General features: G+C 40.3%; 1 protein-coding gene across 1 annotated transcript; it reads left to right on the forward strand.

The window, feature by feature from the left end:
• Positions 1-616: 616 nt before the first annotated feature.
• WDR75 (WD repeat domain 75) lies at positions 617-19,265 on the forward strand. Its single transcript, XM_068407634.1, has 21 exons — positions 617-716; positions 873-1,002; positions 1,889-1,954; positions 2,643-2,736; positions 3,856-3,980; positions 4,314-4,384; positions 4,965-5,081; positions 5,652-5,740; positions 6,602-6,760; positions 7,105-7,164; positions 7,255-7,370; positions 7,832-8,004; positions 8,806-8,969; positions 11,150-11,333; positions 13,314-13,408; positions 13,834-13,929; positions 14,517-14,686; positions 15,266-15,325; positions 16,444-16,587; positions 16,668-16,759; positions 18,883-19,265. Exons 1-21 carry the CDS (start codon positions 631-633, stop codon positions 19,088-19,090), a joined length of 2,499 nt encoding a protein of 832 aa, XP_068263735.1. The 5' UTR covers positions 617-630; the 3' UTR covers positions 19,091-19,265.
• Positions 19,266-21,217: the final 1,952 nt, after the last annotated feature.

Genomic DNA, 21,217 nt, shown 5'->3' on the forward strand with positions numbered 1-21,217 from the left:
GGAGTTATGCATTTTTTCCCCTCAGATTATTATACCCGCACAATTCCAGATCCAGCCAGAGGGCTTTCCCTTGCAGTCACCTGGCAGCCTGTACAACCCTCTGTAGCATCAGCTCAGCTGGGGACCTGAAGAGACCTGCGTGCTTGAGTGACTGAGAGCGAACAAGAGGTGCCGCGGTACCGCTCCTCCCGGGCTCCCTCCGTCCCTCCAGCGCGGGAATGCAGAAGAGCGGCCGGGGCCAGGGGAGGGCGAGGGGAAGTTTCAGCGGGAGGGTTGGGCTGGGCTCGGCAGACGGCCGGGCTGTCCCCAGGGGCAGCGGCGGCAGCAGCGGCCCGGCCCCCCCAGGGCTCCCCGCACTCACCGCCTCACGGAGGAGCAGGCGCCCTCAGGGCGCACGACCAGCCCGCCGGCGGGGCGCCCTGAGGGCGCACGAGCAGCCCGCCCTCCGCGCGCCACGGGCGGGCAGCCAACCAGCGCCGGCGGGAGCCTGGCCCAGCCGCCCGCCCCTGTCGGCGGCGGGCGGAACTCACCGAGGCGGCCCCGCACCATAGAGTCGTGGCGGAGCGCGGGGAGAGAGCGGCCGCGCTCGCCGGGGCCGGGGTGAAAGGTCGGGGGTTCCGCCGAGGGAAGATGGTGGCGCCGGGGCCGCTCCGCGTGGTGCGGTGCGGCGGCAGCACCCTCTGCGGTGCCAAGGCAGTCTTCTCCGCCGACTCCAAGCAAGTGGGGCTGGGGCCCGGGCCCTCCACCTTTGAGGGGGTGCTCCTGAGCTCCGCAGCGCGGGCGGCTGCCGTCACCGCGGCCTGCCGCTGCCCGGGGGTGCTCGGGCCCCTCTCCCGCGGGCGGCGGGTGACGGCTCTCCTCCCCCCCCCCAGGTACCTGCTATGCGCCTCCGGCGACTTCGTGAAGATGTACAGCTTGGCCACCGAGGAGACGCTGCGGCTGATGGGGGGCCACGCCGACCTGGTGACGGGCATCCAGCTCAACCCCCACAACCACATGCAGGTCTGCGGGAGGGGGGGAGGTCTGGCTGTGGGGGGTGCTGGGGGTGCTTCTGCCCCCTCGGCCGAGCTTATGTGCTTCTGCGGGGGCTGTCCCGGGTGTTGGGGGCCTGGGTGGCATTTGAGAACCAACTGGAAGCGATTGTAGCCTTGTCAAGCTAATGCTTCTCCAAAATCTGCCTGGAAGAGTAAACGTCGTGTCTGTTTTCTACAAAAAAAAAAAAAGAAGATTGTGAAACAATGTGTGGATTACACTCATTGACTAGAACAACAGCAAAATGGAACTATCAGCAAAATTTCTTATTTTTTTTAATTATTAAAGCGGGAGAGAAGCATGTGAGAAAAGCAGCGACATTTACTGTGGCTGGTGTTTGCCCCTCTCCATCCGCTGATACAGATTTGACTAAATCCCTGCAGTTGCCTAGTGGCTGGCTGTCTACCGGCACCCTGCCTTGCCTGTTCGCTGCTTCTCCTGCTCTGGCTCTTGGTTTGCTTGGAGTTTTTTGGTGTCTGTATATAAACAAGAATTATTTGGTAAGGTGGGCTGCATCTGCATATTATCTATGCAAAATCTGATGCAAATGTTAGTAGATGTTCCCATAATGGATATCTGTACATACTCTGTTAGTCTCAAGTGATTAAACACAAATACCTGTTGTTTCTTTCACACTTCATGAAAATGTATATTTCAAACCAGAATAAGAGTGTTGTATTTCCATGGCACTGTCTTTGAAGGCGGCACAGAGCTGGTCTGTGTCCTGTATTTTTGATGATTCAGCTGCTCAGAATTGCAGTTCTGTTGATCAATCCTTCATCTTTTAAGCTGTGATTTTATGTAAAAGTTGGCTTTGATGTATTACTCTAACGTCTGTATTTTTTTTTTTCCTTAGCTCTATTCTTCCTCTCTTGATGGCAGCATTAAGCTGTGGGACTTCATGGATGGGATTCCCATTAAAGTATGTCGAGTTATTCCTGTTGAGCACATGTCAGAATTATTCTTGACCCATTGACAGCAGAACAAGGATTTCTGCAGCTATCACAAATGGGCACAAATCAGTCAGAGACGTGTTGTTCTGCCATTAACACAGCCTGAAAACCATCTGGTTATGACAGTAATAGAATGTGGCGACTGATGCATGCGTCACTGCAGAAATTCATGGTGATGCAGAATGCTTTGGGGAAAAAGATGGGACGTGTACTGACATCTTAACTTTGCTACTTGCTGCAGTTCAGAGTCCAGTGTAGCTCTTAGGGAGCGTGCTGCAGTTTGTGATGTGCCAATAGGAATTGATACGATGGCTTGAACATGTGGGCTGCTAACTGTCATCTTGCTCCTGTTTTTTGCTAAATAGAGGCACTTTCCTATAGCTGGGCCTTCTGCTTTGTATTAGGGGTAAGGTACTTTCAGATTTTTCAGTAGATCTGATGTCTCATATTTTATTAGTACTGTTTTAATAGTTGTATTAGTCTTTGATAGAATAAAGGTCTCTTTGTTTGTCTTAAAATTGAGAATTTTGGTTAATACGTCAAGCTTTCTTTAAAGCACGTGTTTTCCTTATTGTAAAAACTTAGCATTATTCACTGTTGAAAATCATACACACAAGTGTAATAATTGTTGACCTCCTTCTCTCTTTTTTTCTTCAGACTTTCACTGTAGGACCCAAACTTCTGGCACTGTACGCACTTGCTAGTTCTGAGGACTCGGTGTTTGTTGTAATTCCAAAGCGTGGTGAAAGAGGTACGGTGTGCTTAGCATCAGCCTTGTCCTCTGGGTCATGCTGTGTCTAAGCTACTGTCATGTCAGTGAACGGTATGCTGCAAGAAGGTGCTTTAATATATTAATTTTGAAAATATTTCTTGAATCCTGTGACAGGTGTCTGCAGTCCTGCATTTTATACCTTTTTTCTACTTTCATTCTATGACATCTATTTTTTTAGTATTTGTCTAGAAGAGTACCTGTCTTCACTTTTGGACCATATACCGCATGTATCTGATATTGTAGATGCAATCACAGAATCACAGAATCACAGAACATTAGGGATCGGAAGGGACCTCGAAAGATCATCTAGTCCAATCCCCCTGCCGGAGCAGGATTGCCTAGACCATATCACACAGGAACGCGTCCAGGCGGGTTTTGAATGTCTCCAGAGAAGGAGACTCCACAACCTCTCTGGGCAGCCTGTTCCAGTGTTCGGTCACCCTCACCGTAAAGAAGTTTTTCCTCATATTTATGTGGAACCTCCTGTGTTCCAGCTTGCACCCATTGCCCCTTGTCCTGTCAAGGGATGTCACTGAGAAGAGCCTGGCTCCATCCTCATGACACTTGCCCTTTACATATTTATAAACATTAAAATAAATTATAAAATTATAAAAAATTATAAAATTAATCCTTAAGTGGTGGTTACTGTGCTACAGGGTATGCTACAGCACTTGAGACTACTCTTCCACCTTAAGCAGTATTAACATAAATAGACTTGTCCTATTTAACAGCATGTCCAGATATTTTTTTCCTAGAATTTTGTCGCAAATAAATAAAAATATAGCTTGACCTTACCCTTACTATATTGCTACAAATGTCACTTCAGAGCAAGAGCAAATATTACGCAGCTTTCCTTGGTTTCTGCTTACAGTTGCACTGGTATCCACTATCTAGTCCTCAATCTTCAATTGCAACTTGAATCAAAATATCTGAAACAATTATTTTTTGAAAGGTATTACTATCTTTTTCAAACTTATAAAAAATGTTAAGAGGTGCTAACATGTTAGTTTTAAGATAGAAGAGGTGTAAATCTCCTTTTTATGGGGTGCACATAAACTTGTTCATAAAAGCCTTTTGATAACAGTTTTCTTTGGTCAGATACATTCCAACTGGTGTCAGTTAAGCTGACGAAAGCAGCAGGCCAAGATTTGGAAGCCAGGGAATTGTCAGTGATTTTGGATGGTGTGGATGCGTCACCGAAGCGTATTGCATTTGGAAGAGAAGTATATTCACCTTTTGGGGTTTTTTCTTCTGTTGGGTCTTGGTTGGTTGGGGTTGTTTTTCCTCTCAAATGAACTACATGCTATTTATGCTTTTATACAAGCACAACAGCACTGAAACTAAACTGAAGTTAAATGAATCTGTGTGTTTGTAAAAGACCTATGCTTTCTTTTATAAAAAAAAACAAACACAACACTTAAAACAGCAAAATATTTACTTAACATCAGCTTATATGTTATCTCCAGTTTTAAGGACTTTGTAGTGAAACGGTTTTGTTTTCTTTCATGTGTAAGAACATAATCTGTATGTTCTAAGTTGTTGTTTTACTATAACAGGGTGAATATGTGGCATCAGTCAAGGAGGTTCATCTCCAAGTTTATTTTTTTAAACAGAAACAGTTGAACAGGTAAGAATGAAAACATCAGGTATTGATTCAGTCCAATATATCATAAATGTTTGTTAACTGGTGCATAAATGTTTGTTAACTGGTGATATATGCACATGTTATTTTATATTTGTCAGCAACCATTTGGTTTTATGCCGGAGGGGATGTAATCAGTATATAAGAAGCTTCCCATAGAGGCAGACAGTGAGGTGCTGCAGTGGCATCTTTTCCACTCAGGCATGTGTTTTTTTCAGGTAAATGCTTAGGCTGATGCTGGACTGAAATAAGTGACATAGTTTGGTCAGGGTCAAAACAGGGGCAGGGAGAGGATGGAGGGGTGGAAGAAAAGAGAGAGAGACAGACAGACAGAAAGAAAAAATCTTTCAGCTTGATTGAAGGCAAAGAACTGATGAAATAAAAGAGAAAAATAAGTCTGTCACTATTTTTTGGAGGGTGCATGTAAGTGTAACAACTTGGAGATGTTTAATTCTGCTAGTCAGAATTATTTTTATGTGCATTAGCTGATCCTTTTGAAGCTTTGTTTAAAAAAAACCCTAAAACCCAATTCATATAATTAAAGTTACTTTCTTAACTCTTGAAGGTTTTCTGTAAGCTCAGCAAAGACAAAAAGTGGAAACAATCACTTCACTTGCATAGCATGCCACCCAACGGAGGATTGTATTGCAACGGGCCATGCTGATGGAAAGATTCGCCTCTGGTATGCGCATTTTGATTCAGCTGTGTACCCCATAAACTGAGGTGACCGTAGGAATTAAGTGAAACCTGAGCAAAGCAGTCTAATCCATCCGTAGTGTTAGAAGTCATAACGAGCAAAGAGTGGCAAGCCCTGTGAACCTGCAGTACTGACACTGACTGCAGGGTGCAGCGTCAGTTTAACGTCAGATGGGAAAATATTCGTGTTAGGCTGCGCTCCATGAATCTGAACTGTGTTTGAAGAAGGTAATGCAGGAGTAGCTGAAATAACTCCTTATGGGCAAGTAGAGTCCTAGGGAGAGCACGCTAGTGGAATTGCGTTAAGAACAATATGCCTGCCAAGTTGCTCTGCGGTGCTGAGTTGCTCAGTATGTCTAAGACGTGCGGTGTGCACCAGGAAGGCGCCGAAAACTGGCTAGCATCGTTCCTTCCCTCCCTTTGTATCACGTGAGCATACAAGAAACTCTAAGAGTTAGAGGAGAGGATGGTATACTTGACTGAATTCAGTATATCCTTTTGTCTGCTCTGTTGTTGATGTTGTGCTTAAAGGACTGTTCTATTTCTCCCCACACAGGAGGAATTTCTGCCACAAGAAAGAGTACACATTTTCCACGCTGCACTGGCATCATGATACTGTCATGGATCTAGCTTTTTCAATGGAGGGTGAGTAAAACAAAACCAAACAAAAAAAACAAACCACACAAAAAACCAACCCAAACAAAACAAAAAAACCCTCACAACCCAAAAAAAACAAAACAAACAGAACCTTTCAAAGTCAAAGAGTTGCAGCGGGGAGGGAAAAATCAATAGAAGTTTGAATTTGTCCACTTCCTAGAAATTAACTTCTAGAATTTTAAATATGTCCAGGAAGGATCTGAAATAAAAATGGAAGCAGTTGTTATTTTTTGATACATTTTGATTGGCATTCATAATGTCAAATAGGTACCTTCTGCGGTAGAATGTAAAATCTAACCCCTCCTCTTGCCTCTTCTCCCATCTTCACTCCCCCACCCTGCTTTTCATCAGTAATAGTGATGAGTTCTTGCCAGTCTTATTTGCATTCAAATAAAACAAGCCAGTCTTGTCTGAGCTCAAACCTAGTGGCAAAAATACGGTTAACTTTTATCTGAATTGTGTGATCTGAACTATTCTTCTTAGGATATTTCTTACTGCAAAGTACTGATAGAAGGAGAATAATTCAGCTATATTCTAACACAAATACTCAGCTGATACAGAAAGTAATGGGATGTACTACTCCCAAAGCATTGTTTAAATTTTACTGTAGGCACAAATTCTTGTTACTTAATCCAAGTTTCTCTAGCAGTTTCACATGGGATGATGATGTATCACATATATCTATGTGTATTGCCCAGGCTAGGTATGAGGAATAATTGCTTTGTATATGACAGTTTAAGAAAGGTTTTTGAGAAACGTGTGTTTGTCTGTCATTGTAAACATGTATGCTGATGATTTTTTTTTTTTTTTTAACCAAAACTTGTAACTGCCTTTTTGTTACTGGAAAAGGAACCAACTTGCTGAGTGGTGGAGTTGAATCTGTTCTAGTTCTGTGGCACAATGAATCAGACCGTCAGAAGGATTTCCTTCCTCGTTTGGGATCTCCTATTGAGTACATCTCCGTGTCATCTGATGGCACACTCTGTTGCACCTTGCATACAGACAACAGTAAGCCAAAGCATATTTTAAGTATCACTTAATGCAAAATGGAAGGCCAGTCTGTATGAGCTTTATTTTGTTAGTTTCAGGTGAATTAACTAGCTACTATGTAACAGTCCAATATTGATCTGAAAGAACAGATGCTTGAAGTGATCTTTTGCTCTTTCATCAGTTCTGTAAATTTGCCTGATGACTGCTGTAACTTGGCTTTCCACCTTGATGTAAGGGTGTCATAAATTGAGAAAAGATACATTTATAGGATTCAGTACAGTTGGTTAAGGTCCCTTCCCCACCATGAGATGTGGTTATGTTGCAGAAGCCTTTTGCAAGACTTTATCTGCTTTTTCTTTCAGGAATTACAATAATCAACAGCAACCTAAGATTTTCCAAAAGTATTCAAGGGCTAATTAAAAGTAAGTGCAATAAAATTTATCTTCCACTTAGAGGGCAGAATGTGTCACTTCCCACCTTGGGTCACTTTGTCACCTTATTTTTGTTCCCAGGTAAGGATGTCAAGACTGGTCTGGTGGTTGATCCTAGAACCAAAGCTTTGGTCCTGAATGGCGAGCCTGGCCACTTGCAGTTCTATTGTCTCCAAAGTGACCAACAGCTGTTCAGTGTAAGTTGGATGGGCTTGTACTAAAACTTTTAACTTACTCAGTCAAGTAAGTTATGCATCAGAATTTATTTGAAGACTTAATATGGCAAGCAGGAAAAAAGCAGCTGTACCACAAGACTGGATTCTAAGCTGAGAGGTTTTGAGCTTTGTCACAAACTTCTTGTTAAGCATAGCTAAATGTTGACAGTTGAATAAATACTTCAAAACAGTGTGCTGTTCCTGTTAAATGTCAAAAATTTCTACATAAAACCCCTCTAAAATATCTTTTTTTTCCCCCTACACTTAGCATTATTTTGGAATGTACATGCCTTAATTATGCTTTCCCCACATTTTTTTTATGCCATAGCCCAGTCAATTCTAATCGGTGCTTTCAGAATATCCTTTCTCCATGATTTTATGAATGATATCTCTAAATCTACGCTTGAATTTTGGAATTTAGTTTTGGTCTTCTTGTTTTGCAGTTGGATATTGTGCAACGACAATACATTCATCAGGCAGGTTTAAACCAAGCTGACTTGGTAAAAGTTGCGTTTAGTGCACAAGGCAACTGGTTAGCAACAGTAGAAGAGAGAGAAGAAGTAACTGACCCTGAGTTACAGTTGAAGCTGTGGTTCTATGATGAAGAAACACAAAGGTAACGATAATAGAGCTGACCTTCTAGGTGTCAAAATCTAAAGTATCGCACAAATACCTACACAGGCTTTGCCTTGCAAAGGCAGAGCTTTTCCAGATCAACTAATAAAATTCTAGGGAAGACTCTAGGGAGAGTGTACCATGCATGCTCCACGCATCTGAAACAACACACAGAGTCGAAGTAAATAAAGATTGGAAATAATTGCTCTGAATCTAATTTACTTGCATTAATCAGACAGGCTATTTTAACCATGGGACATAAATTCACATATTTACTTGATATTAAAAATGATGGACTTGATGGAATGGTTCTATAGCTTGTTCAGTTTTCTCACCTCTGTCTAATCCATCATTAATTGATTAGGCCTTCCAGGGTACCGAAAATTATGACTTTATTGTTGATTTTTTTTTTTTGCTTTTCCCTGATTTTCTTATTTACCAAAAAAAAATTATATTTTGACTATAAATTGTTATTTTTTTAAAGAAGAAACAAAGCAAAATAAAGCTGATCTGTGTGGTAGCTGTGTGACTGGTTGTCTAAATACTGGAAGGACTGCCCAGAGTTCAGACTGAATATTTGAGTGATGCTTGCTTAATGATAATCCTTCCTCAGTGCTGGGCTACAATCTCTCTTGCTGTATGGAAGTGATTAGGAAAATCCAATCTGTAAATGCAACACCATTTAGCTATGTAATTAGAAGTTTCTTTGATTCCTCTTCTCCCTGCCCCTTCCAGAATCAGCTTAATCTTCTACAGTTCAAAATGAAATAAAATGGCAAGCTTCTGTTTTCTTTTCCTATAGCTTTAAGCTGAATACTAGAATAAATATGCCCCATGAGGACCACATAACAGACATGTGCTTTCGTGACATGGATGAATTGGAAGATGACTCTCTGATATTGGTAACAGCTGGCAGAGATCGTGTGTTTAAAGTCTGGGTGATGGTAGAAGACACTGATCCGGAGGGTAAGTATGGTCAAAACGTAACTTATTCTTACTTGCTACCTTGTAACATGCTATAGAAATTCTGACTCCAACTTCATCCTTTCGGAACTAGGCCTTGGAGTCCCATGCGTTTATCTATTTCTGCCATTGCATGGAGTATTGTGTTCTCCTGAGCATCCTCTGTGATAGAGATCTCTCATAGTTCTGCAGTATTACGGACTGATATGGAGGTTCCTGAAATAGCAAAGACCTTGCCGAGCCTCCTGCAGAAGGGAATGGCAGCCTGTGTTGATTTGTTCAAAGGACTATTTGTGGTACTGACTTCCATGCTGGGAAAATGGATTTTTGTCATTCCTCTGGGTAGTCTTTTTATTTGAGACTTCTGATCAAGGGAGCAGGATGCAGAAATGGGTTACTCTGTTTTTAGGTGGCTTGGTGTAAAATAATAGCACTTTGCCATTCTGTAGCTCCACCACTTCAGAGTTCATTCTCTGAACATCCTTCCTTCCCGTTAGATACCTGAATGTCATAGAATGGATATTTAGCATCCGCTTCCAAGTTGATTAAGTAACCAAATTTCACCTCTCAAAATGCGTGCTGATGTTCACTTGTTTCAAACAGAACCTCTGAGGGATGTGTATTACCCTGTATGCCTTTGGATGTGAAATAGAAAAGATTTCTGGCTTCTTAATTTCCTTCTACTTAAACGTTATTACGTGCCAGGCACACTTAAGTGAGCTGGAACTTTCCTGCCACTTGGGTGTCTTACCTTTTAATGTTCCCAAATAGATGTGGTGGTGGTCTTGCTGAACTGCTTGCAGTTTAGTAACGTATTTGTGTTTTCATGGGCAGGTGAGAACATCTTCAAAAAGTACTTTTCAGTTACTAAGGTTTCCATTTGGCAAACTTACTTTGCCAAATTGACTTTCTCTTTTCAAGCTGTTTGCTCCTCAACAGTGGCTGGTCATGAGAAATAAAACAAAGCTTGTATTAATTTATTTATGCATATATTTACTTAATAGCAAGTTCCTCAATGCTATTAAGAGTTAAACCCTCAAAAGAGTTTGTTGGGGTTTTTTTCGTTTTTTGATTGTAAATGATTCTAAGCCTAGATTATATCTTAACTTAATGAGCAGGTACTTTGATCTTGAGTACAGTGTGGGCTGGGGATGAAATCTAATGGGGTGTGTTTCCTTCAACAAGGTGGTTTTGTATCTGCTGACTGGCCTCATCAGGGGTGTTTTCTGTGTATTTGTTTGTTTGTTTTTTAAGTGACTATACAGAGTTCTGTTTCATGTCATGTGTAAAAGTACAAATCAGTGCTAACTTCCGTGCTGTATTTGCCCAGAGAGGGCAGGGTAGGAATGCTCAGGTAGAAAGATTCAACATGCTGCAGGCTTCTGTGCAGCAAATATTAATAAGCTAATTTGTTCATGTGTAGAATACACTCAGGCATGTTTTGATTTGCAGCAGATCTCTCACTGTGCCTCTAGATGGTGCCATGCAGTTTAAAGTAGTAAATTGGTTCTGGATTTTTTTACAGGCAGTTCTTTTAATCATCAACCCATAGCCATTATATAAAGGGTATCTTAGCAGGTGGACTTACTTTCGTTTCTTTCCTCATCCTGCTCATATGTTTCAAAAGCATTCCATATGAATTTATTTATACTGGGAAATGTATGTTTTGTGGTAAGTACATCGCTTTGCTTCTGTTTATTTTATGGTAATTACCAACAACGGGAAAGGTATCCCAACTGAGTGCACTGGCAGGTTAACCAGCACAAGGAAGCATGCTCGTGGGTCACTTTGTGATCCTCAGACTTCATGTAAATGAACCATGAGCTTTGTTGGACTCAAATGCAACCTGCGTTCAAATTTTTAGTAATGCTCATGTGCTTGCTACAGTTTTAGAACAACAGTATGTTTCAGAACACTAAAGGTTGAATCTACTTCAGTATCTTTTTTTATCTAACATCTGCTTATTTGAGAGCACGGTATTCAAATACAAAACTGAGGACAACTGGAAAACTTACTTGATGTTTCTTGTACTAGAACAGGACAGATTCTTTATGCCCTACAGAAATGTGAGCCTTCAGAAAAAAAAATCATCTTGCTCTTGAGCCTATTCTGCAGCCCTAATACTTGAATTGTTCTTTCTTCATGTATAGACTTGAATTAACTAGCTGTTTTATTCACTGCAGCACAGCAAAGCGTGAGCTGGAGCTGTGACTTTGTAGGCAGCTACCACAACTACCAAGCTACTAACTGCTGTTTCTCAGAAGACGGCTCTTTGCTTGCTGTTAGCTTTGAAGAAACCGTCACTGTATGGGATTCAGTTACGTGGGATCTTAAGTGTACGTTTTGCCATCCACCTGGAAAAATAAGGTATGTTTTAAATCTGTTTTTTTATGTCTTACTTGAAGTCTTGGAACAGAAAGAATCAATTTATAGTAGTCCAAGACCTTGTATGTGTTCATATAAACATTGGATTTAACAGTCTTAAGTTCATATATAGAAGAGACTCTAAAATGGCTTTTAGGTGGTTGGTAACTTACTGTTAAAAATAATAAGATCAAGCTTTGCGGTTTCATCATCTTACTTGCTTATGACTCATGTACCTCCCATACTCAAATATGTATCATAGGGCACACAGTAGTGCCTGTAGTCCCTTCCATGGGCTGCTGTGACAGCCTCAGAAATGTCCAGATGAATTTGAACTTTGGTGCTGCAAAGGGCTTTGCATATTTAACATAGCCCTTCTCCTTTTCCCCATTAATCTAGGGATGAATCAAAGTACTGAAAAAGTATGAATATAAGAAGTTTGTGCTTTATTCTTGTACGCATGCATACAAATATAAATCACATCAATAAACCATGAAGGTATATTGACCTTTTTATCTGTATTATAAAATATATATCTTGATCCTTTCTGATGGCTGGAAAATCCATATTTGCCTGGCAGATATCCCAGATATTGTGTGCTGTCATGATAAAAAACATCCTGGAGGTCTAGGTACCGTTCTGTTGTGTGAGGATAATGAGGAATGGCATAGGTCGATGGTAGAGATAAAAGATAGAGACTCAAAGAATAGGACGGCCTTAATATTGAGCTTCCTGCACTGTGCGTATATACAGCAGTTTCTGATCCAGGTAAAATACAATTTTTCTTATGATAATCTTGAAAAAATAGGGCAATAGGTGACCTCACTGGTTCATCTACTTAAATGTCTGTGCCAGATCTCTGTACCTAAACAATTGCTGAAACAGGAAGATGCTACAAATCCACCGTACCATTCTTCTCTTTCAGTGCTAAGGTTTTTCTAACTGCTGCTTAAAATTAATTCTCAAAGTCATTCCTACAGTAATGTTAGAGTTATTTCATATACCCGCTTCCAGGGAGCACCTAAAATGGAAAGCAAAACATTGTGTGGTCACGTTTTAAAGACCCTGACATAAAGAATCATAGGAAGATACAGAGATTTCTCGCTTCCGTGATTTTGTGTGTGTGTTTGTAAGCTTTTCTTTTGTGTGATCAAGTTCTTTTTGTTTATACCGGTCCTCTGAGATTAGAAATTGAGAAACATGATTCTAAAACTGGTCTGCAGGAAAATTGTGTGGGGCATGTAAACCACATCTTTTCTTTATCTATAAAGAAAACTTCTCTTGACAGCTTGGTACAGTGGCAAGCTTTTCCCAGGCCAGCTGCTCCTTTTCTAGCCTATATGCTGTATTATACTATATGCTATATTAAAAGGAAATAGATTACGACTATATTAAATGACCGTATTACTTGTGTAACTTCATAGGGCTATGTTTTAATATAGAAATTCTGTCCCTTATTAGCTTTTTTGAAAACATTCTATAGCATTAGAAATCAAAAGGCTGTTCTTGTTCTCAAACAAGAGAATAAGAAATTAAGTGAAAACAAATCGCACACTTTCTTCAATTGAAGCAGCCTGTAAGAATAACTTTTTTTTTTGTACTACTCCTTTCTTTCTAGTGCTTAGAGCAATAGTAGGAATTCTTTAAATATAGAATTTATTTTCCACTCACAATATGAACACTTATTAGTACTTACGGGTTTGTAACTTACTTAAGAGCTTAAAATCACTCCTTGAAATCAGAATGTTATAGAAACATGTAATCCTGATAGATTTATGCATACTTTTAAATCACCCAGACCTATCTGGTCATTGTGTGTGAAGTTTCATGCCACTAGAGGTGAAAGCAAAAAAACAAACTTCTCATTTAAATATCAGAACTAAATCTTAACTGAGTGTTTGTGAGTTGTGAATCATTACTACGTAGAGAAACAAAGATGAAATCTGAAGGTCACTAACTTGTTTTGACGTTTTACTTCTGTAGGAGCATCTGCTTTGGGAGACTAACATGTTCCAAGTACCTTATTGGTGCCACTGATTATGGCTTTCTGTGTTGCTGGAACCTGCTCAGCTGTGCATGTAAGATCAGCTTAAATGTATGCTAGAGTGATAACATTTAACACCTGAATTTACTATGAAACCTTAAAATAATTCTAGTTTGATTCCGGATTGATCCACTACAAACTGTCCTGTGGAAGTGTAATGATTTTCATACTTCAGTGAAAATAGTACGCCGTCCAGTGTGCACGTGCGTCGTGTGCACGTGCATAGTGAATTCTAAGTTAGACGATTGGTAACACAGTAACAGCCCGTATTTCCTGCATTTGTAGGAGTTGATAATATTTGTGTATTTTTAGTTATCTGGAAATAAGTGAAGTTGATTGCCTCTTCTAGAGGTTAAGGTCCTGCGTGTCATTCCCATTTGACCTTTTGTTTGGCAGAGTAGTGGGACAGAACTGAATGCCGCCTTTTCATGTCTGGCTGTTGCTGTGTTTGCTTTGCAGTGGAATGGAGTGCCCACCTCAACATCTTAGTTCTGCAACCTGATCCCCTTTCAGAACATATTGCTGCTGTCTCATGGCTCTCAAAAGAGTCCAGCTGTAAGTACAAAGGCTTCTTTAACAAGTAATAGTCAGTGGAATTTAAAACTGTGAAAGCATAATTTCTAGAAGAGGTTTTCTTAGAATTCAGCCCCATGAAAGCCATAAGACAGACTTGAGTCTGTGTTTGCACCTCTGGAAGACTGAGCCATGTCTGACAGCAGCAGTCAAATAAAGCATGTTGGCCCCCCATCTCTTCTTCCAGCAGTTAGTTTCCAGCACAGGATATAGCACAGGATTAACCATGTTCTCTGGGTGAGGGTCTTGAATGTTCTTGACCCTCTCCTGTAAATGCAAAACTGTGGTTGAACTGTACAGCTACATTTTAGCACTTTGACTGTAAATTAGGATTACTCTAGAGCTGCTGTTCTACAGAAAAGTTAGTTTCCAAGTGTGTTCTCTGGATTGGAATACTATGAAAGTTACCTGCTATTATGCAGTAAGGTTAGCCAATTATAATTCCTGCAAACTAGTGCTTAAAGGCAATGCTGTCCAGCCCTTACTGGCTGTGATACAGAGGCCTTTGACAGCTATCCAGGAAGGTAAGGGTTTCATGATTTAAAGAGAAGACATTCTTGGTTTTGCAGTGTTTGTGTTTAAACCAAATGAGCCACGGCCAATCTATATCCAGAGAAACCTTTGTAAAGAAAAGATCAAGCTTGCTGCCTTCGTTCCCAGAGATGAACCTGAAATGATTGGCTCAGAAAAATACCTTTGGCTAAGAAGATCCCAACTATTTTTTCTTACGGATACGCAAGTAAGAAATAGTGATTGGCAGGTGGTTCCTGGGGAGAAAGTATTTTCCTGAATGTGGATTGATGAAAATTCAGAGTTCTGCTGCTGAGTGTAGGAGTTTCTTTTTGTGATTTCAAGGCAGTGTAAGACGTGCTTTGTTCTTTACTAAAAGCTTTCAACTGCCAAAACAGCTTAAGTTCAAAACCGATTATTTACTTGTTTTCTACTGCTAATAGTTTCTGCTGCTTCATTCATAGAAGAAACTAGGTAATTTGGGAACGTTGCCTATGCTGTTAAACAACCACCTAGACGCTGTATTATTGCTGATTATCCAAATGTTTCATATGATACTCAATTTTCCCTGTAATTTGTGGGTGGGTGGCTTTTTTGTTTGTTTTCCCCAAAAGTCTATATAGAGCCTTTAGGTCCTTTCCTGCTTCCTTTCTGTTTCACTATAAAATAAAGAGGAAGAGATGTATTTGCCTCTTCCACTTGTCTGACAAAAGCTTTGGGGCCAGTTGGAAGCTTCTGTAGGCAAGATATGGAAATATGGAAAGCAGTTTCACATACTGTAACTCTGCTACATCATTCTGTATTTTAGGAGCTAATGACGCTTAGCACGAAGTCTCTAGAAGAAAGGCTTACACCGTCAAGCAAACAGGTACCTCTTCTAGAAGTTCTGACAGAGATTTACAGAGCAGTTCAAAATTCTGTTGGTGTTCAGTTTGTCAGATTCAAATTTCATTCTGTCATGAAAGTACACACCAGATCCTTAGATGGAGTCATAGGCACTTAGCTGAAATGGCAGTAATCTGTATTTGCTGCTTCTGTGACAGAATTGCTGTTTGTAAAAACCTTTAAAAAAAGAAGTATTAGTAAGCTACACTCCCTCCTTTTCTTATTTGCCCTGAACAAAAAATTGGTACTTTTCTAAAAAGACTCAGGTTACACATACAAAGCAAGAACACTTGATGTTTGAATAAGCTTTTTCCTTATCTTGGTTTCTTTAATACTTGGAACCTTGAGTGTGGCCTGAACTGTGCTTTCTGGTGAGGATGAACAGTTGTCAGTCAATTGTGACTTATCAGTGAGAAGGAATTTCAAAATTACATTCCAGTGTGTAATTCTGTGGAGGAGTAGTCTGGGAAATTCAATCTTTTAAATTCACGTTGAAGAAGCATTTCATACCCACCAAACAGAATAAAACAGTAGCACTTGATTGATTTGCTTGGTTAGATAAAATAGATCCAAGTAGAAGTTAATATCTTTCTAATACAAAATCCGATGGGAATGTGGTTATAAGCAATCGGTTTCTTTGGAGGCTGGGGGAATAATGTGGTACTCAGATTAAGGCATATTGATCTAGGAAAATGCCAGAAGGGAAGTTGCCACTTTTTGCTTCCAGTTCCATAATTAAATCGCTCAGGAGGTGATGCTGGGGGTATATATGATCTTTTGGTCTAAGTGGAATCTGATGGCCATACTTAAATTTTTCTGGCACATGCACCAACTTCCAGATTTGGAAGTTAATTGGTACATCAGCCAATTAAAATCTGGTGTTCTTGAATCCAGATCCTGGAGAGTTTTATTACCTCTGTGTAGGACTCTCTTGGGATGGCTGACAGAGAATGAGTACAAAGAGCCATATGGCTCAGTTGAGTTAAATTTGAGTGTAGAGTTTTGTCACCTAGGTTGATTCTGAATTTTGGTAACTCAAAATGAGATAGAACTTAGATTTGTGACACTAAGATTCTACTTAAAACTTTCACCTTTTTCAAGCTGGCAGTAGAAGAAAGTCTTCCTGTGACCCCATTTAGCTTGCTCTTGGGAAAGCACAGACGTCAGCAGTCACAAGAGGATATAGACCTTGGAAAACTAGTTGTTCGTAATAAGGATGAGCAAGATTCACCTGCTGTCAAAGAGGTAGGAGAAACTACAGTAAGTGTACAAACAAAGCCATGACAAACAAAAGCTTTCATAAAGCTTCTGTTTTATCTTTTCAGCTTTTGCACACTCCAGCACATGTTTTGCCGTCTGCTTCCTTCCTCTGTCCTATATTTATTAATTCATTGCTCATCTCCAAAGAGAACAAAAGGTAAGAAAAATTGAAGAACTCTCCTTAGTTATAGAAGATATTTTAAATTAGCTGCATCTTTGTTTAAAATGTAGAAGCAGTTTTCCAACACTCTTCATTCTTCTATTGACATGTTAGTAGAACACTTTATTGGGGCAGGATTTTTTAAAACAACTCAGTTTTGGGGAGCTATGTGGACTGGCTGCTTAGTCTATTGGCTCTTTCATTACTGTTATTTTTGCTGTTTGGCATAATGTGCTATGCAAAATGTTGCCTTTGGTACTCAAGTGTTCTTTATGAAATTAACTTTATTCCAGGGATTTAATGTTTTTAGTGGTATTTTTGGATAAATGTCATATTCCTAATGTTGTTTGATATTACGATGACTTCCTGCATAATTCTTGGTTTCAGTTTCTAGATACACCAAGAAGTCCTTAGGTTTAATCTTAACAGTTTGTTTAGAACTCAGATTTCATTCCTAATTAAGCTACAAAATAGGAGTGTATACTGTGAACACAGTTAGCTAAGCTTGTCTTACAGTGCATGAATCCCAATTTAATGGAGTAGTTTGATAGGCACTTAAAATGTATTGTAGCTTGCTCCTCTGAGAATGGTGCATGCCTCTAGGAAATGAGTGCAGGCCCAGGGTTATGACTGTAGTCTTATATTAGGATTAATATCTTGTCACTTATACTGAAGCCAGTTAAACTCTTGCATTTTCTTGTGCAATCTATTATTTAAAGTGTTTAATGAAACTCTGCCAGGTCAGAGATGAAAATGTGCCATTGGTATCAGCTGCCATTCTGCATTTGCAAAGACCGGTGACAGGATGGTTTACAGTGCCGGGGTTTACCCGGAAAAACACACCGGTTTGAGTAGTTCTTGCATGTGCATTATATCCTGCCATAACAGCAGTATGATCAGTTCTGCTACGTTGTGTTGGCCAGTGTTGCTGGCTTTCTTACTGGGTGACACAAGTAGAAGCCTTTTTGCCACATCAACAAAACACTGGCAAAAATCTAATACAAGGAATTGGACATGGCACTTAGTGCCGTAGTCTAGTTGACAGGGTGGTGTCAGGGCAATGGTTGGACTCGATGATCCCAGAGGTCTCTTCCAACCTGGTTGATTGTGTGATTCTGTATAGAGATTTGCATGTAGTTTCAGTACTGAAGAATTTGGGAATTCAGCGGCCTGGGTAAATATTTGCACATGTAGAGCTTGTACTTTGACACCGGTAATTAGTATGACTGTGTGTTTAAAGTTACATATAAGGGCTGTAGGATTAGGCTCTTGAAGAGTGGCAAGAATATATCACGGTATATATTAATTTTCTTATTAATGTTAAACGATTTTGTTTTCCTTGGCAGTATAATATTAATGTGTTACACCTTTCACCATTTACATTTTGTAAGTGATAAATAGTTTGTATTAGAACAGATGATTTTTAGGAGACCAGTACTGTTCTACCATGCAGGTCCTTCCTGAGGAGATCTAAAATATTTACATAACAGACATTTGAATTAATACTATTAATTACCACATTGTAAATGGTAACTGTTCTATATAATTCTTTGGAAGTGTGCTTTCTACTTCAGCACAAGTTTAACTCTTGAAGTCAGAAGGGAGCGGCCACTTTAAGCACCTCCCTGTGTTTAAACAAACAAACTTTGTTTGTTTTCTAGTAACACTTGAGGTATTGTAGCAATTTTTAAGACCAAGTGACCTTTTTCAGATTTGAAAGAGAAGAATGGCCTTCTTGAATATTGTTTCATCTACCAGCGTAGTCAGTGTTTTTAATCCTGTAAGTGTGTGAGATTATAACTTTTTACATAATGCTGATCTGCCTGTTCTGACATTTTGTATTATATTTGGAGAAAGAAAAATATTTTGTTTGTTGAAACAGAGGACAGCTATTTGTTTGTTACTTAAAACAGAGGACAGCTATTTGAAAAATGGCTTGTAACTGAGATGGCAAGAGAAGTATAGTAGTTTGTAAGTAGCCTGAGTTTAAAAAAATAAATAAAATCCAATGTTTACTTAGTTATTTGCATGATAACTTACCTCTCTCCTATAGTATGTGATACTATAGTATGTGAATATACCCATTAATTGAGTTGTTTCCAATCATCTTCCTCTTACAGTGCTGAAGAAGTTGCCGATGAAGTAGAAATGGAAAGTGAAAAAACAGAAGATGATTCAGATGAGGAAAGAGATGTTACTGAAATGGAACAAGAAGATACAAGTCCTATGGAATTATTAGGAGAGATTACGTGTAAACTGTCTAAATCCCAGGAAAAAGAGCTACGAAAAATAAGAAAAATGGACTACAGTTGGATATCAGCTTTCTAAACAGACGTCTTGTGGTTTTCATACTGTAAGATTTGTGGATTAAATATTCTTCAAAAAAATCTTTCAAGTCCTGTGGCCATAAATTTTAGCAGCCTCTATTTCCATAAGAAAGGAGAACTGGGGGCAGGAATTACAGTTTTAAAAAGCTGGTTCTGCTCCCGGTTTATTACTTATTCTCTGTGACCTTAGAAAACTTTTAACCTGAGGGTTTTTTTTTTCCCCTTGCAAGCGTATTTAAAAGGCTAATAGCAAAACTGAGTTCATTATCTGACTTGTGATCCGTTAGCAAAGTGGCAGCTAAGCTGCTAGAAATCTCCCCCACTGAGGCTGGGCTACTGAGGCAACAGCAGCAAACAGCTCCAGTTAATAAGACTGCTTAATTCAAGATCTGGTAGGGGAAATCAGGATAGTTCTTAGTAGTACTGTTGAGACAGGTGAGAAGTGGTTTAATAGGCCTGATTCTAGAATATAGATACCTACACGTTTGCTGCTGTTCGTAGAGTACAGACATTCTTAGGCATAGGGTACTTACGTGTATCAGAGCATAATGAAACCTTTCCAACTATCAGGAAAACTGCACCATCTAGAAGGAGATGTGTCTGTTTTCCTGACAGCCAGCTTAGGTGGCCTCTCACGCATCAGCTATAGTTTCTGTATATCACTTAACTATACATACCGGAGTGTATAGTTAGTTTGAAGTAGTAAATTTGAAGGCCTAAAAGTGAATACAGTCTCCCGTAGCGTTGCAGTATGAAGGCAAGCTGATGGAAATGGCACAGGTCGCTAAAAGCTCTAAGGAAACAATATTTTGCTACAAATACTCAGATTTAAAATGTTGGAAGCAGGAATGATACTTCAACTCTTGTCAGTGAAAACCATGCTCTCCCTACTTCCCTTCTGCATTGACAACAACGTGGAGGACCCTTTCCTCACTCTCCATTTCTAGCACCATATATTGGAAGGCCATTAGTGGCAACATTATTTACAACAGGCACCCTTCCATCCATGTATGGGAAACACTGAAATTCATCCTTAGTCATCAAGGAAAGCAACTCAGAATGATTTTGCTGGAGGTTTTACTTTGAACATTTTAACATGAATGCAAATGTTAGGGGTTGGAAGGGACCTCTGGAGATCATCATGTTCCTTTGTAGCAAGCGGTGCTGAGCCTTGACATATTGGCAAGTCAGCCATCATTCACCTCTGTATTAAGCAGCTCACAGACTGAAAGCCAGAGCTGACTGTTGCAGCATTACCTGGAATGTGACACAGCCCTGACTTCACCTGTATATTTAGCAATGAGGTACTTTGGGGCTGCCAGGGTGAGGGTCTGGGGTGAGTACTCTGCTCTGATCTCAGTTTTAGTAAGAGGACAAATAAACTTTAAAAGCCACTTTTTAACATGCTAGTAACCAAGTATTGCTAGAAGGCATCTCTTACCTGTGCAGCCCCTCACAGAGGATGGGAGGGTGGAGCTGTAGCTGCAGCTGCCTGTCCTGCTCACAGGCAACTGACCTCCCCATCCACAGAGGTCTTAATCCCTGAGAAATGGAAGAGCTGCCTTTTAGCCAGGCAGGCTCCTTCCCCCGAAAAGATGCTGGTTCTGCAAGGGTCAAAAGAAAGCAGGTGCCTCATGGTCCACGCGGCTCCTGCAGTGCCAGGTCAGAAACAAGGACGTCACCCCTTGCTGTTGACTGTGGTGTACAGATAGGGCTGTTCCCTGAACCTTGGCAGGCCTTGCTTGCAGATTTTGACCCACCGTGTTTGTCCTTGTGAAGCTGAGGATGGTGCTGTTAGCAAGACTATGTGATCTTTGTGTATAATTGTCACGGGCAAGAAGCTTCCAGAAATAAAAACCTTATGACATATCTACATGCAGTAAATGAAGTAACGCCTACCAAAAAAACCCCACATATATACACTTGAATAGGGACAGGGTGTTCATGTCAAAGCTGATGGAGACAAAGAGCATGTACTCTAGAACACAGCAATCGTTTGTAAACAGCTGCTGCACTGAAAAGAACTATTAAAAATGAGTCCACCACTAGCCCTGAGTGCTGGCTGAATCAAAGTCAAAAATGAGTTTAAAACTCCTTATTGTAGAAAAGGGAAAACTAGTGCACTTTT

Source organism: Nyctibius grandis, chromosome 9 (assembly GCF_013368605.1).
Source record: "Nyctibius grandis isolate bNycGra1 chromosome 9, bNycGra1.pri, whole genome shotgun sequence".
NCBI lineage: Eukaryota > Metazoa > Chordata > Aves > Nyctibiiformes > Nyctibiidae > Nyctibius > Nyctibius grandis.

Bases quoted from the DNA above. Each gene is read 5' to 3' on its own strand.
- WDR75 (XM_068407634.1), top strand. From the start codon at position 631: ATGGTGGCGCCGGGGCCGCTCCGCGTGGTGCGGTGCGGCGGCAGCACC. The intron at 5,741-6,601 runs GTGAGTAAAACA...TTACTGGAAAAG, and splicing joins TCTAGCTTTTTCAATGGAGG to GAACCAACTTGCTGAGTGGT. The intron at 8,005-8,805 runs GTAACGATAATA...CTTTTCCTATAG, and splicing joins TATGATGAAGAAACACAAAG to CTTTAAGCTGAATACTAGAA.